This window comes from Anopheles stephensi, chromosome 3 (genome assembly GCF_013141755.1).
Source record: "Anopheles stephensi strain Indian chromosome 3, UCI_ANSTEP_V1.0, whole genome shotgun sequence".
Taxonomy (NCBI): domain Eukaryota; kingdom Metazoa; phylum Arthropoda; class Insecta; order Diptera; family Culicidae; genus Anopheles; species Anopheles stephensi.
In genome coordinates this window covers 88,536,453-88,552,285 of record NC_050203.1, presented here as the reverse complement: position 1 = coordinate 88,552,285, position 15,833 = coordinate 88,536,453, and the positions used below count along the sequence as shown (strand labels likewise).

Here is a 15,833-nt window from a genome sequence, read left to right as displayed (position 1 = left end):
ACAAACAGGAGAGGTGTTGAATGGAACACTAGTATTAGTTACGATGGAGTGGACAGTTGACCGATGGAGACCGAGATGCGCCTAAATGTCAAATGAAACGATCCAAACACTAACAAATGGAGATAAAAAAGGAACAGTCGATCGGGGGACGATTCGACGCATGCAGTGACGTTTCGTCAACACCGTACCTTTAGGGGCTCTACTTTATCACACTGATATGAAATCCTGTAGAAGGATGGATTAGTCTGGTAGTGTCGAAACATAGAAAATGTGAAAGAAATAGATAGTAGATCGTCAGCCAAAAACAAAACAAAAGTAAATTCATGTTTAAGTTTGGATATTATCAAAACAATTCATAGCTAGATCAGATGAGCAATAATAGAGAGTGTAAAAGTTACTGAGCAAAAAGTGTAATTAGCACACCGCATTCTATCATACACTTGTAAAACAGGCCCTTGAAAATGTTGGTTATGAATTTATGCGCGATTGATAGGACGCCACACAGCACAAATGGATTTCCCGATGAAAGCATTCGTACAGACAAGCTATTTAAATGTTGAAGCCAATCAGTTCTAGCCAATTTTTTGTCTTACTTTTTTTTCGTTTTACTTCACTTCCTACTTTTGTCATCAATCACAATTCAGATTCTAACAAGTGGCCAAAGGGTGTCGTTTCCAATAGGTCTACAAAAAAGGTGTGAAAAGAAAGTTTTCGTTTTTTCGATTTCAGCAGGAAAAGCAAGCGAATTTATGCGTCCACATTCCCCACATTCCCCAAAACAAACAAACAAAATCGCTTTCAAACGGCACACCACGATACACAAAACAACAAAAGACACTAAGTGTATGACAAACGTTCTATACGTTCGCAACCGGAATGAAAGAAAATGAAAGAAGAAGACTCCTGAGACACACAAAATAAAACTAACCTGCAAAAAAGCTTACAAAAGGACAGTTTCAACGCACACACAGAGAAAAAGCATCTTGGAACATTGGTTCAGGGGTTGTAACGAATTGCAAGTAGGTGTTTTATGTCTACAACGGGTACAGAGTATTCTTCATTTATCCTTCTGTTTATCGAATATCGAAATCAGATCCTTCACCGTCGTACAACTAATGAGCAGTTTCGTTAGCGGTTGATGCATCTTAGTAGGAGCGGGTGCTTTCCCATCGATCTCGGTCGTTTTACAAGCTTTACCTAGAGCATACGGCAGATATCATAGAATAGGGAATCGGAAAAAGAAGCGAGGATACGCGTTTTGAAGAAGTATTAGAGCAGCACCACTAAGCATTTGTGAAAATACACAGTAAAATCAAGGACACTTGCATGCAAGCAAAGTAACACCTCCGTAACGTTCCGTTATGCTTTTAGGGAAGGCTTCATTGTAACACACAGCGTGAGAGAAAAAGGCAAACGGCATACAAACGGGTGGAATTTACTTTCAACACAAACACCCAAACAGCTCACATAAACACACATACACGCTCAAGCCTAATTTAAACAAAAATCACGACAGACAGGATGCTTTACCTTTGACGCGCTCTTTGGTAAACCGCAACGTTCGGTTGGAGGGAGTCTTTATCTCTGGCAGGATGGTGTTCGGTGTCATTGGCTGAGATCGTTGCTGTTTGTGAAGAAAGTTCAGCTGCGTGTCGCTGCTTTCCTTGGACTTGGATCCGAAGTACGCCTTCGATGCGCTCACCTGGAGCCATTCGTGGCGTACCGCCTGTTCGGGTGTCATACGCTTATGTGGATCCCACCTAAAACCAAAAAAAAAAAAAAAATGGTCGTATTAGTTCCGAGTTTGTGCTCGCATGCATTCTAGGTATTTAAAATACGGTAACAATCCCACGTCAGGCTCCATTTATTTTCTATTCGGTCATTACAACACGCAAAGGCCAGCTGGGTTTGCGCGGTTCCAGCTTGTCTCGCCGTAGAGGACGATAAGTACTGACTGCAGTAGAATTGGTCCTTCCATACCAGGCCACAGGGTCAGCGGGACGGCCACTAGAGTACGGCTAATGCAAGCACGCTTCGATTCTTTTAACCGTATTCTAAACAAATAGGGCACACACCATTTGACACACTTGGCACGCAACCCTTTTTTTTCAATCATTGATGGAGAAGCAACAACAACTACTTCCCACATTCACATGCCATTCGTGTAAATCCGGCATCGGAAGTGGGTAAACAACTCGAATCATTTCCCGGGGTTTTACGTCAGTAGCTGCGAACGCTTTCGCCAATTGAAGGTCCTCCACCTACACTGTGGAGTGCTGGTTTTTGTTATAATTATGACAATGTTTTGTCCAGCACTCCTTTCTCCGTCTCCTTTAATCTTCCTTTTCCGTTCAACGAACAGCTCAAAACAAAACACGAAAAACTTACTCCAAGCATTTGCTGACGAAATCGATGAACACGGTATCGTTGCATCGCAGCGCTTGCGACAGAGTCTTCGATCCCGGTTTCCTTTTGCGTCCTTTCGAATTGGTTATGCACCGTGGAACTCCTCGTGAATCTGATGGTCGACAAAATACAGAGAGAGAGAGAGAGAGAGAGAGAGAGAGAAAGAAATCAATATATTAATCATCATTTTGCTCCCGATTGTTTTCCTTTCTTTTGTATAATTTGTATACGGAAAAGCGTAATCAGGTCACGAGGCCGCCGTGCCCCGTGCCTGAAAGGGGGCAGTACCCAATTCTATGTTGTTTCTTTATGTTCACACTATGCTGTGAGTACTGACCGAAGAATAGCCGTTTCCTGGTCGCCAGCTGAAATATCTCCTTTGACGGTACGCCCAATATTTCCATTATGCACGCTAGCTGCTCGACTTCATTCTCGCCCGGGAATAGTGGATAACCTGTGTACAGCTCGGCCAAAATGCAACCTACGAGAGATGGACAGAAAATGAAGAAAAAATCTAATTAGACGAGTAAAAAGCTAATCTAAAAAAATCCGCTTTATCCAAATTCAAACTGATGCACTAATCAAATTGCAATGCGTAGATTTGTTCTTCCCCCTTTCATCGCTTCTCATACCTTTCGCAATTAGTTTTTCCGATTCTCACAATTAGCAGAAAAAGATGATAGGAATCGGGTACGCGGCATCCGGCCTGTCTGTGTGTGAGTGAACGGTCAATTGACCAACTTTCCAATCTATTTCTACTCGGGTTAACATTAAGTCCCGTCGTCTCTGTCGTCGCATACACGTATGGGTTGCATGCTCGATTCAATTACCACTAAGTGGATGAAAGCAGCGTGAAAAAGGGTGTTGTGTGTTAAGTGTGACCCTTCTTCCTTACCCCCATTTCCTCCTCGCTAGGGAACGTAATCTTGCCCTGGCACCTTGTTACGAATGGAATGAACTTTGCACCACAAACACACACGCACGCACACACAAAACGTGGCACATTTGTGTCTGTATTCCAGTGAATGAATGTGGGACCGCCATACACAAGGGCAGGAATGGGGCGGATGAATGTTTTTTGTGCACTCGATTACCGGTTATGTTTTGACATCATCAAATTGAACACTTATGCAAAATGTGCCCTTCTAATTAATCGGCGGTCCGGCAAACATCATAAAAAGGTGAAACTATCTGAATACCACACCAGCTAATATCGTTTACGCTCATCAGCCATGCGTTGATTACCGGCTTCGTATGAGTTGAGTGTGTAGTGTTACATGCCATGGCTAATAAAATATAAACAAGCTTCTTTCTCTATCATACAACAAGAGCAAAACACGAGTGCTCACATCATTTTTACGTGAAGCGCACTGCGGATCAAATTGCTCACACCCAACAACAAAACGCACGCCAAGGCGAAATTTTGACGGAAAAAGGCCAATCGATGAAATCCACGTGTGCAGGATTAAACATAAACAAACACCTGACCAGCTGGTAAAAGATTGCGTGAAATACTGCGAATGATCGTGACGAAGATTGGAAAAAGAGGCACGCCAATTTTGTGTTTGTTGGTTTCACAGAAAAGCGGAAAACACGGGAGTATTCTTCGTCTGCAGTGTTCAGTGTACAGATGCGTACATTTTTTCCTACTGGAAAGCATTTAAAGCACTCTTTTTGAAGTGTAATTTCGTCATATCATATTTCGAAGAGTGATATATGAATAGGCGACTCACAAAAGTGTTCAGATTCATGAAACACCGTGCGCCTCCATCGAGCACGTGGGTTCATTGATTGTTCATTGTTGAATACTAAGGACGTATGTACACCAACCAGCATAAAACGGACAGCCTGTTATAGCTCACATTTTGCACACTGAGTAGCGCGTGGAATTGGTTTGATTATTCGGTTAAATATTCATTTCCAGCCGAAACTATTCGATAATACGAGGTCCATTGGTACACTTTTCGCGATGCAAAGCGTACGGAGTTGTGTTTTTCCGGCTCCTTTTGTTTGTGGATCATCTAAAATTCATTTCGTTATGTCGTAAGATCAGGAACATAAGAGACAGACTCACAAATAAAACAAAAACAATCCTACATAAATAACCGGTCGGATGTGTTCGGTTTCACCATGCAGATCAATCCTGCTCGTTAAATGGGCATCTGTCTGTGCTAATCGTGCATCAAGAAAAATAAGGAATAAGAAAAACTGAACAAGGATGTTTACCTAAGCTCCACATATCGATCGCTTTGTCGTACGGGTAACCGAGGATAACTTCCGGCGACCTGTAAAACCGAGACTGGATGTAGGTGTAGACGGTCCGGTCCGAGAAGCACGAGCTGCCGAAATCGATGACCTTTATCGTGCTGCTGCCACGCTGCTTTAGTAGCACGTTTTCCTATTCAAGGAGAAGAAAACAGAAATAATAAGACAATCAGCAAAAATGCACAAGTTGGACAAGTTGGTGGTGTGGTGACGTTGTTCTTACCGGTTTCAGATCACAGTGAATAATGTCCAACTCGTCGAGAAATCTTAAACACTTGACGATCGAATTGCAGAACCGCTTGATGAGGCTCAGGCTGAATCCTTGGTAATTGTTCTTCTTGATCAGCTCGTACAGGTTGAGGCTGGCGAATGGAACGGAAGGAGAAGAGTGCAAAAGGCAAACAAAATTAGTGAAATGTATCAATTAGCTTAACGGCGATATACCACGCTTGGTGCCCATTTTCGATTAAATGACACGACAACTGCACACACAAATGTCGTCGCATGACATTAGTGAGTATCCAACAATCGCTCTGGGAAGGAAACGTTTTCATCGAAAATAACCAGATTGTACCATTTACGTACATACAATTTAAGCAAAGAATATTCGTAATTATATTTCTACCAACTTTCGCCCACCAAACAAGCGCATATATGGGGTATATTTAGAGTCGACAAATATTAAAAGCTCTCAGGTTCATGTTTACTGGCAATAAGTAAAAGTTGGTCTTCATTATGTCATTAAAACTGTTGTTTCTTAATGGGACTTGAGTTTCGGTAAAACGGCAGTCACTTGACTTCGTCTTTTTCAAACAACACATAAAGATTGATGTTTCAAAGATTGGATTACTTTTTCTCTCGCAAACCATTCCTTATCGTGCAACACCGAAAGCACAAAATTAGGCTTTTACTTAGGCAAGACATATTCCACACATTTTCACGTGTGCCAACAAACAACAGCCTGCGCTATTGCCCAAGGCTGTTATACTAACCTCAGCAAGACCGGTTGAAAAACCCCATCTTTCGCGCGCCTCAATGTCTACTGATTTGTGCCAATGGCGGTTTTTTAAGCTGATCTGTGATCCTGAGCACGATGATAATGATGATCCACCGTTTCGTTACCAAACTACTGAATGTGAAACGATTGCATGGAGACACGCCAACCAAACTCTCTACCTCTGGTGGGTATTTTCTCATAACTAATTATCTCTAATTACAAACAAAACAAAACCTTACATGCACTGCAAAAAGCACATTTTTGAACGGCAGGAATTTTTTAAACGTTAAATAACATGTGACACAGAACACGCTGATTTACTGAAGCTTGAACAAGTACTGAACCAGTGCACAGAAAGTGCATCATGTTGTGTGAGGCAGAAATGCCAACTTATGACCTTCAATTCGAGCATTATTGCGATCCTGTTCACGAAAAACACTCTCCTCTCTGTCTACCTCTCTCTCCATCGCTCTCCTTCTCTCAGTGTTTGATAAACAGTCCGTGTTAGATAAAAATTTGTCAGGCCACGGAGGTACAGAGTCAAGTTTGAACTTTTAGAATCAAGACCACGTAAGACTAGTGCATAGAACACGCACCGACAAATGGTGACCATAATTTGGCCAAAGTTGGTACAAAGAATGCTCTAACAAAATTTTACCCACAGTTCCAACCGATGGGATTAAACGAATTGAAGAATGCCAGTGTGAGTGTTGATTTTTGAAGGTCATTTAGGCAATGAATGCATCATTTGTGAAAAATGTTTGGCATATTGTGGGGTGAATTAGCAGAATATTTGAACGAGACAACGCAATTAAAATCCAAACGTGAAGGGCGATCTACTGTTTAGTTTGTTATTTTCTAATAGGTAGCTTAACTCGTGACCGAATGAAAATAGAATTTCAATCATATCAAAATTATTATTACTATTTTTGCTACGAAATCCCCTTGAAACTTTATCCACGTGATTAAAGAGGTCCACGCAAAGCTCTTTCAACAATCCATTTGAATCACATTCATTCGGTGATTGTCCATGTAACACAAAAACCCTTTAGATGGCAAAAATAAACCCAAGGCTGGGAATTCCATCATGTGCCGTTTATGTAGGGAAGAAGTTCACGCAACCATCGTCGCACCGGACATGGATGGAGCAAGTTTGCCAACAGAATGATTTTTCATTTTTCCCGACAAAACTTTATCGTACACCAAGCTCTGGGATAGTACCCGCCCGCAATTTGTCCTTTTACCAATGCGTCAGAAAAGGTCAAAAAGTTCATAAGCGTCACGAGCAGCAGCAAACCTAGAGTTAACCGGAAAGCTTACACGCATATTCAACCAACTCATTGAAGAGAAAGACGATAAGAAACAGTATCTTTTTTTTTTGCTCCACGCTAGTTCAGACATCTCCTGTGTTGGGTAATTATTGAACCAGCAGTTCGGTGTGATGCGTGCTAACGACATTGAGGAGTTTATGGCAACCGTTTTATTAAAGTTAATTAGTAGGCGAATAATAGTTTATCATACGAAGCACCGACAAGCGACAGAACGTTGTAAATTGTGAGCGATAGGGAGGTTCCTGGGAGAAACTGTTATTTGTTTGAAAACAAACAGTTATCAGCAAAACAAGTTACCATCAGGTGTTTTGTAAACAAGAAGTAGATGATGGAGAGTTGCGTAAGTGCTTAAACTTAAAATAATCGTACCTCAAAGATCTGCCTCATCAATTGTCTTAGAAGCCCCATTAAATGTCTTTTCAACGCATGTTTCGACTCTCTCTTGCAGAACTTTTCTTCTTCTTTCTTGGCACTACATACTCGAGAGGTCTCTGCCTGCCATTTCTGGCTCTCTGTGATTTGATTCTACCCGTAGCAAAGTTGTCAGCTCTGCTTGCGGGAGAAGACCGTTGCCGTTTTCGCCTCGGCCACCGGACCGCTCCATCGCAGAACTCATCAAACGTTTAAATCTATTTATATCGGATATTAAAAATTGTAACTGAGCTTGCAAATTTTTTGCTTGCTTAGTAGTTATAGTTAAATAATGCCCCCGAAGCTACATCAAACATAAACAACAACTCGGATCACATCACATCTACATCACAAAACAATCATACCGTGGTTTTTCTGCTTTCTCAAGGAAAGCAACCAACCGAAAGGAGTAGGACGTCATCGTGCGGTTTTATCTATAGCTGCGATTTATTTGCATATCGCTGTTGGATGGGGAAAAGCATATAATAACCGAAAAAAGCGACTACCAAACGCAACAAACCGTAATCGCTAGCAATTCATCATGGGGTCGAAACATTTAGAAACCTCCAAGCACAGTGCTCATCGAACCGTTTGGGGTGGCAAGTGGCAAGGAACAATTTAATTAAAACAACATTTTGACTACGGGCAAACAATCTTATCTTTCCCAAACTATCGAACAACCGATTCCGGTGGGCCGGGAACATAAGGTTGTGTGTTGTTCGATGCGGTTCGTTGCGGTTAGTTGGTTCCTGTTGCGAGAGTGTCTTTCCACCTCCGAAGAAGCCACACAAATGACGAACTTTCAATGAGCAAAAAGGGAAACCTGGGAGGCAATCGGTTTATTTGTGACTTTTTCTTAAAAAAGTTTGAACTAGGGGACAATCGAATCGATCTCGGATACTCGCCCCAGAAGGATAAACCTCGATACCACATGCATGCCTTACAGGTGAATTGTTTTTTGTTCGATAAAGCGGACGACAAATTGAGAATATATTGGATTTATTTTTGGTGCGCAGTGCATTATTTTTAGCTATTCGTTGTCACAGGATTCTATTGAAGGCAAAAATCTAAATAAATATTCCGTCGGAATGACGACATGGGTGCGATTAACGGGCAGAATAAGGAAAACCCTATAAATTTCGAATCAGTTGCTCGTCAGTTGAATTTTGACGAGAAAATACAAAGACGAAGAGAAAAATTCCAAGAACCGTCGAACTATGGTGAAGGCAGGTTGAAAAGTTACGGACCCTTATCCTGACACTAAGAGGATTAAAGCGAAAAATCCTATTTCCCTTTGGAACCGTTTTTAAAAACGTAGAAAAGGCCATGAAACTTTGCACTTTGAATCGCAAATTCCATTACCAAGCTGACACCGAGATTGTTGTTTAGCCTTCCACAGGACTGGCTGATGGAATCGCGAACAACTTACATTTATCATTTGTAAGTTTGGAACCTTAAAAGTTGTGGCTCACAAAGATGAGGAACAGTTTGGTTCAGCTGTTTCTTGTTTGGCGTGCAAAGGATCCGGTGACGGTGCCCGCCAACTGAGCGGTTTGTGCATGTTCTCACTAATAGCCCACAGATTGCACGCCATTTACTATTGGGTGTGGAAAGATTTATGACAGCTGGTGGTCCCTGCCGTCGTTTTCATCGTTGGTGCTATGGTACACCGAATAGCAATAAGTAAGACGAATTTGTTTTAGCAAAATCGTTCGACCCTGCACTATTACTCAATCAGCTATACGTGTTGTAGTAAACGTTGGAAGAAGCTAAAAAGGCCTACCTCATAAGCTCGAACGTGATGCAGAGATGGTTGCGGAAGTAGAAATAATCGAGCATGTGTATGACATGGTGGCTTCCGTCCGCATCCTTCTTCCGTAGCTCGTCCAGTATCCGAACTTCGACGAGGGCCTGATGGTGGAAGCGCTTCTTATTGCGGATGATCTTGATTGCCACGTACTGCTTGGTTTTGTGGTCCAGCGCCCGGATCACCTGACCGAAACTGCCTTTGCCAATGATCTCCAGGATCTCGTACCGGTAGCAGATGTGATCGTGTACAATCTGCAAGAGAAGCAAGAGTTCGAACCAGTGAAAGTCATCGATATCCAGAGGACATGCTCATATCGTCCTTCTTACCTTCTGATAGCATCCGTTTTCGTCATCGAACCCAGAGTTTGGACCGATCCCTGCTTTTGCGTTGATTTTGCGTGCGTCCAGCCCGAGATAGTATATTTCCTTGTACTTCTCAATTTCCTGTTTTTCAAAATCCGTCAAGTGTACTCCATGATAATCAAGCGCTTCTGTAAAGATTAGCAAACAAGAAAGAAAGAAAAAATAAAGTAAAAAAAACTCTTCTTCTTCTTCCTTGACACTACAACCTCGAGAGGTCTCGGCCTGCCATTTCTGGCTTTCTGTGACTTGATTTTACTCGTAGTAAAGTAGTTAGCCCTACATACGGGCAGGCGGTCTGGATGGGATTTGAGCCCCGATCCTGTCGTGTGAAGACCGGCGCCGCTGTCGCCTCGGCCAACGGACCGCGCTGTTATTCCAGACAACCGGAAAAAATCCTTATTCCAGACAAGTATGCGCGTTACGCGAGAAGACTAATGCGGACGGGAAATATCAAATTAACACCTTCCTGCCGATGGCCATTCCCAGCTCGGAGAGCAGTCTCAAAACGATGGCTGCCCGGAATGTCCTTTCTCAAGCCATGACCACATAACATGTACCCACCACGAGAAGGTGTAAGTGAGTGCGTGCAACTTTCGATGATAATAAAGACGCACAGCAGTGCATAACTCCCTGGCACAGAGCAAGGAAGTAAGGCTTCCGTGTGCCACAGTTATTTATAATTCGCAACCCCAGAGCACGTGAAGTTTCCTGGCGACGTCAACTTTACCGTACTCTTCATATCTTGTTGCTTTCCGGAAAGCTTTCTTTGCTTTATCATCAAATGGTTTTGACGGTACCGCAGCATAAGTGCAGTCCGCGTGCCTACGTGTCATCGTAGCTCCGACGTAAGCTGCTGCTGCTGGTAGTCCGCGTGGTTTCATTTGGCTTGATGCACAAATTCGTATACGTAACGCATGCACATGGTTCCGTGTGGAAGAAATGTTGTTGATTTGGCGATCCAACATTCGGTCAGGTTGCCTGTGATAGTTGTTGTCTGAGTCATGACAGTCCGCGCTCTTGCTTTGATTACACATGTTGAATGGGCGCAACACCGTTCTGGGCTCTGGACTTCATGGCGACATTCGCCTGATTGTTTCTCCAGTGCTCTTGAACTTCATCTTACATTAAGTGACCTTGGAATAGAAAAGCTCCAGGAAAGATCCGACAAACATTCTTTCCAAACATTCTAATTCTTCGAAATTCTATTTCTAGTATCCGTTTTAATCATTCAGTATTCTTAAAATGCTTGAGTTGGCAAAAATTGGCTTGTTTTGTTTATTCTTTGCTACCGATTTTCCGATTGCTCGTTCCAAGCGAAAAACGCCATCCCGTCGTGTTTTACTGCGACAGTACTGCAGATAATTCGACACTCACGTTGGCCTTGTGCTGACTATACATAGTAGCATGTTCTCCCCAAAATAAAAGAACTTCAAAACTCACCAAACTTCCGGCAATGAACAGTTTCAGGTACCCATACATCTCCATTCATCGTTCCACCGCCGTTGGAAAATGCAAATTGAATGACTCCTGTCTTTCGCCGACCTGGGGCCGCCTTCTGTGCTTCCACGACACTAATCACTTTCTGTCTGGTGCTTACACACACACATACACTGTCAGTCAGTTTAGTTATGCTCTACGCCTCCGATGGGAATTAGAAGCTCGGGCGAAGGCGGCTGGCCAGCCAAATAAGGATAACGACTGCCAAACGAACCTTATGACACGCAACATGTTCCACCCTCATGTAAGGGGAGGTCTACCGGCACAAGACCACAAGAAAACAGCCTCATAGGAATGGGATGGCCGCTATCGCTACTATCGATGGTGGTGTGGGGCCCGATTGTTGGGGGAGCTCATTTTTTGCCGTTGGGAAACAGGAAGAAGACTGCAGGTATTTGTCTGATAGCAGCGGGCCCGTGGTGTCTTCAAACCTTTTTCGAGAATCAATGATTGGGAACATCGACAGAAAGGGCATGTAATAGTCATCGATTGCTGCAACCCCCCTTACGCGATTCCGTAATGTCATCCATACCGCTGGATGGATCCATTCACCATGGAAGCGAATGTAGCTTGACAGGACTCGATTTATTCATGATTTATTTTTAACTAACAAACGACACGAATGGAACAAGTAGAAGGAGGCCGAAAATAATTGAATTGATTCGAAAACTCTTACCATTCTACCCAGAGACACTGGACAACACACACAATTGTGGGAGTAATTTGTTCATTTTTTCAAAAACAAAACTATGGGGTTTTATATTTTTGTAGTTAAACTTTTGTTATTATATCAAAATATCTAGAGAAAATTTAAAAAAAAACATGGTTTGAGACGATCCTGCCCGCAACGATATCGAAACTGGATGTGTTACTCATTAATTGGCGATAGATTTTTGTGGTTTCCGTCAAAACCTTTTAAAATTTGGCCCCCTAAGCCATGCAACAGCAGTGCAAAAAAGCAAAACATCTGGGCGATAGAGCGAAAACCATCCCGTTTCAATTTCTGACACTTATGTATTGGAAGCGAAGTAAAATTGAAGCAAACTTCGCAATGACTATGATCATGATGGCAATGATGATGGACTGGACCTGAGAAAGTTACCATTACTCTATCAGGTGCCGACTAACGAAGTTATTATTCAGAAATAGAAATGGTGGCTCTATTGCCTCTATTTTCGGGACCTGGTAATGTTCAAATCGTGGTCGTTACTTTGTACGCAAACGTAACGGGCCGTACAGGTAACGTCAAGAAGAACGTGACGGCATTGATTGCGCATTTGAATGGGAGGGAAATAGTTTTTTGTTGCGGCAAAGAAATTTTGTTATTGATAAGGCTTTTACAATAACCGTAACGAACGTATTACAGCCAACGTAGCAAATCAAATTTATGAAAGAAGGGGGTTCTGCTAATGTTTTGGGTTTCTTGTTAGTACTATTTTGAGGAGCAGTGTTACTCGAGTTAAATATTAATTCTGCCTTGGAACATGAACTAGGTTTATTCTTGCATTAAGAGCTTTAGACAAATATCGAAAAAATGATCGCCTAATTGTTTGCTACATATTGCTATCTAAAGACATATCCTAGAATTCTACTCTGCATCAGACGCATTACTTAATTCGTAAAACAAAATACATTAAATTAAAAATTATTTACTGGCAAAGCAATAAACGAGGCGGTCCGGTGGCCGATGCAACAGCGGCGAAGGACCGACTATCAAGACATGGATAAAATTAAGTTACAGGAAGCCAAAAATGGCAGGCCGAGGCCTTTCGAGGTTGTAGAACCGAGGTTGTAGAAGAAGCAATAAATAATTGGCTGTCATTATCAAAACTAAATGTGATTTTGTTTTGCCGAGACAAAGTATGCATACATGAACATGTACTGAGACTAATGCTAAAAAGGACCAAGTGCTTAAAGTAAGACACGATTCAATAAACGTGTCTCCGCCACAGACACAGCGACCCAAACAGCTTACTTAGCTTACTTTTATCGAAAACATACATTTTCTAACACTATCAAACCGCAAGAATTCTTCGTCCGCAGCTGGAACGATTCATGGCCAACCAATCAAAATAACAAAACTTACTTGCGGGTGTCATCGGTAGCATCGGTTTGTCATTCTCCAGTTCGGTCGTGGTGTTGTTGTTGCTGGAGGGACTGAGCGGAGGTAAAGCGTTACCGTGGGCGTCAATCATGTTGGTGCCGGTGCCGTTGCTACTGCGGCCAGCTCGGACAACGTTCCTGGTACTGCTGAAGCCAGCAAGCTCCGAACGGTGCGACTCGTACAGCTGCGGCTGGTCTCGCTCACTCCGACACTTGTCACTGTCGTCCAGTTGGACCTGGAAATTTAGAAGAAAAAAGCAACAGATTAGAAAATGAAGTAACGGGCCGTTATCTAAATGATTCAAACAATTTGCGAACACCGTAAGTAGGGAAAAACAAAAAGAATTCGATAGCAGAAGGTACACCAATTTTTAGGGGCTGCACACCTTTTTGGGAGGCATTAACAGCTTTGACTTTCGGACATCCTTTATGGAGTGATACTTTTGAGGCAAAATGCAAAGGCAACTCGATGTGAGTAGCTTTTGACGTATCGATTTGCCTGACATTTTCACCATCTCTTTACACTAATCAGATAACAGAGATTATGCTCATCTCATCCCAGCCGTGATACCGAAAGCACACACTACTCGCGCTCTGACGTCTGTAATACCACGAGCTGCAAGGCTGAAACTGAACGATATCGGTGGTCTTTGAGTAGGTCTGAGGTACATGGTACGTAGTTTATACGGGCATTAGAGATTGCAAACTCAAACGTCACTTATCGTTATCAGAAGTGTATATTCGCACTTTATAAACCCTCACCAACAAACAAATACAAACACCAACACACATTGATTTTGATTGAGTTCTTCTTCAGAGTCGTTTTCGCACACACATTGTTGGTTGTTTGATTTGCAATTGTTTTTGTGTACATCGGCCGAGGACAAACAGGGCAATAAAACGAGTAGAATAGAAAAAATCGGAATTGACTGAACCTTCTCACCATTCACCATTTGCACTGTAATCGACTCTGCAACAAGCTTCCTCTCTATTATTCAACAAACTGCAACACACACAAACGCGTTTTAGGATTATTTTTCATTTTCTGGGACTCGATGCACAACTTTGAGCTCCGTTCGAGTACTGCGACTGTGTCCACACTCAACTGCACGATGAGTGCGCCACAAGCTTATCTTGCGACAGTAGTTACTTTCGTGAGGGAACGTTGCGCATAATCCGCGTGTCTCGATTTCCCGCGAAACGTTGAATCATGCGAGTGTAGCGTCCCAACACGTCATTATTGGTATGAGACATTGCATCGTTCATCGGCCGGGAAGGGAGGTAAGAGAAGGGGTGGGGGGGGGGGGGTGTAGAGGGTGGTGGGTTAGAAACACATACTACACACGGAGGGATTAATTTTAGCTGAGTGAAGTGTGCACGGGAGAGATAATAAATCCACGATCGAAAATGCATTTTGATGGAACAAAAATATTCTTACGTGCTATCAGTTTGGAGGCAACAATTTACAAACAGTATTTTAATGCTGGTTCAAATCCAGAAAGAGCGATTATCCGTACCCGTCAAGGGCAGTGCGATTTAAACCGCTAACGGTAGACAGGTGCAGGGATCCAGATTGAGAAGTGAGTCGATCGCGTAGTTCAAAATTATCATTAACACCTTATGTTACTGATCAGGTTCTACGCAAATCATCTCATGTACATTGACCCTAAAAAGCCAATTTTAAATTCATTGCATTTCCATTTGCTAAAGATAACCTGGCGAATTTCTGGCAAGAGGTTCGCAAATATTGGCTTGGTAAGGTTTAGTTCAAGGTTCAGCTGAAACTTGACCACAGTTGGACAGAAAATCAATACTGGACTGGTCTGGGTGTTATACTTGAACTACAAATTTTCCAATTTTGTATTGAATATTTCAAACACTCTCTATTTGAATCATGTTTGTTTGTGTTTGCGCATAACTTCCTAAGTAGTGAGTGTTATTCAAACTGAATATGACTGTGGAACATTAATGAATCATTCATCGGGGCAATAATTCAATATTTGTTTAGAAAGCGACAGAATTGTTTACCATACCTCGTCTTTATAATTTACAAGTCTAGACAACATCAACATACAACATCTGGACCTCGCTCTTATCGCCAATGCGTCAAAGCTCATTAACCAATGTAAGCAATTATCCTCCATTTCGTTCATTTGCCTCTGCAGATGGGTCAGCTGTCTATCAAATGCTCGACTTTCCCTCTGATCTATCCGAGCGACAAAAAGACGAAGGTTATCTATCGCTTCGAGGAACGTGAACTCCATCGTCTTCCCATCCTTGAAAAGGGCAGCCCTGTGTGTTCGAATGCTTCTTTCTTATCGGTTCGCGCTCGTGTGCGAACTATGCCTTACTTAATCGTAGGAAGTTGTCGCAATCCCTCAATCGCCCGCGAGCGCACATGGCTCAGGGTAGTGTCAACGTCAGTCAGACGGACGGCATAAATCGTGCATTGTGTTGTGCAAATGCAACCGGAAGAGCGTCATCCGATAGTGGATTGAAGGACGGATTGGTTTCACATTAATGAGATGAACCGTACAACAACAACAACAATCTCAGTCTTACCAGTGAGTTTGTTTTTCGCTTCAAGCTTACCCATTATCAACTCAAGCAGCTGTGAAAGAACCGTATCCGCAGGAAAAAAACTCGCGATT

At 42.6% G+C, this 15,833-nt stretch overlaps 1 protein-coding gene across 10 annotated transcripts in view; it reads right to left on the bottom strand.

The window, feature by feature from the left end:
- LOC118514158 (dual specificity tyrosine-phosphorylation-regulated kinase 2) overlaps positions 1–15,833 on the bottom strand; it is a 59,866-nt gene that overhangs the window by 2,354 nt on the left and 41,679 nt on the right. For 3 of the 10 annotated variants that reach the window (XM_036060790.1, XM_036060792.1, XM_036060797.1), the window contains 8 exons: positions 13,166–13,418; positions 9,547–9,710; positions 9,194–9,471; positions 4,895–5,033; positions 4,633–4,804; positions 2,744–2,887; positions 2,389–2,518; positions 1,531–1,760 (listed from right to left, as the gene is read on the bottom strand). In XM_036060790.1, the coding sequence (XP_035916683.1) occupies positions 1,531–1,760; positions 2,389–2,518; positions 2,744–2,887; positions 4,633–4,804; positions 4,895–5,033; positions 9,194–9,471; positions 9,547–9,710; positions 13,166–13,418 (1,510 nt within the window). Of the gene's footprint in view, positions 1–188; positions 246–603; positions 684–928; positions 1,198–1,530; positions 1,761–2,388; positions 2,519–2,743; positions 2,888–4,632; positions 4,805–4,894; positions 5,034–9,193; positions 9,472–9,546; positions 9,711–13,165; positions 13,419–13,568; positions 13,887–13,944; positions 13,990–14,117; positions 14,294–15,833 lie in introns of those variants that run through there. The other 7 variants (XR_004906579.1, XR_004906580.1, XM_036060794.1 and 4 more) reach the window with 7 other exon arrangements.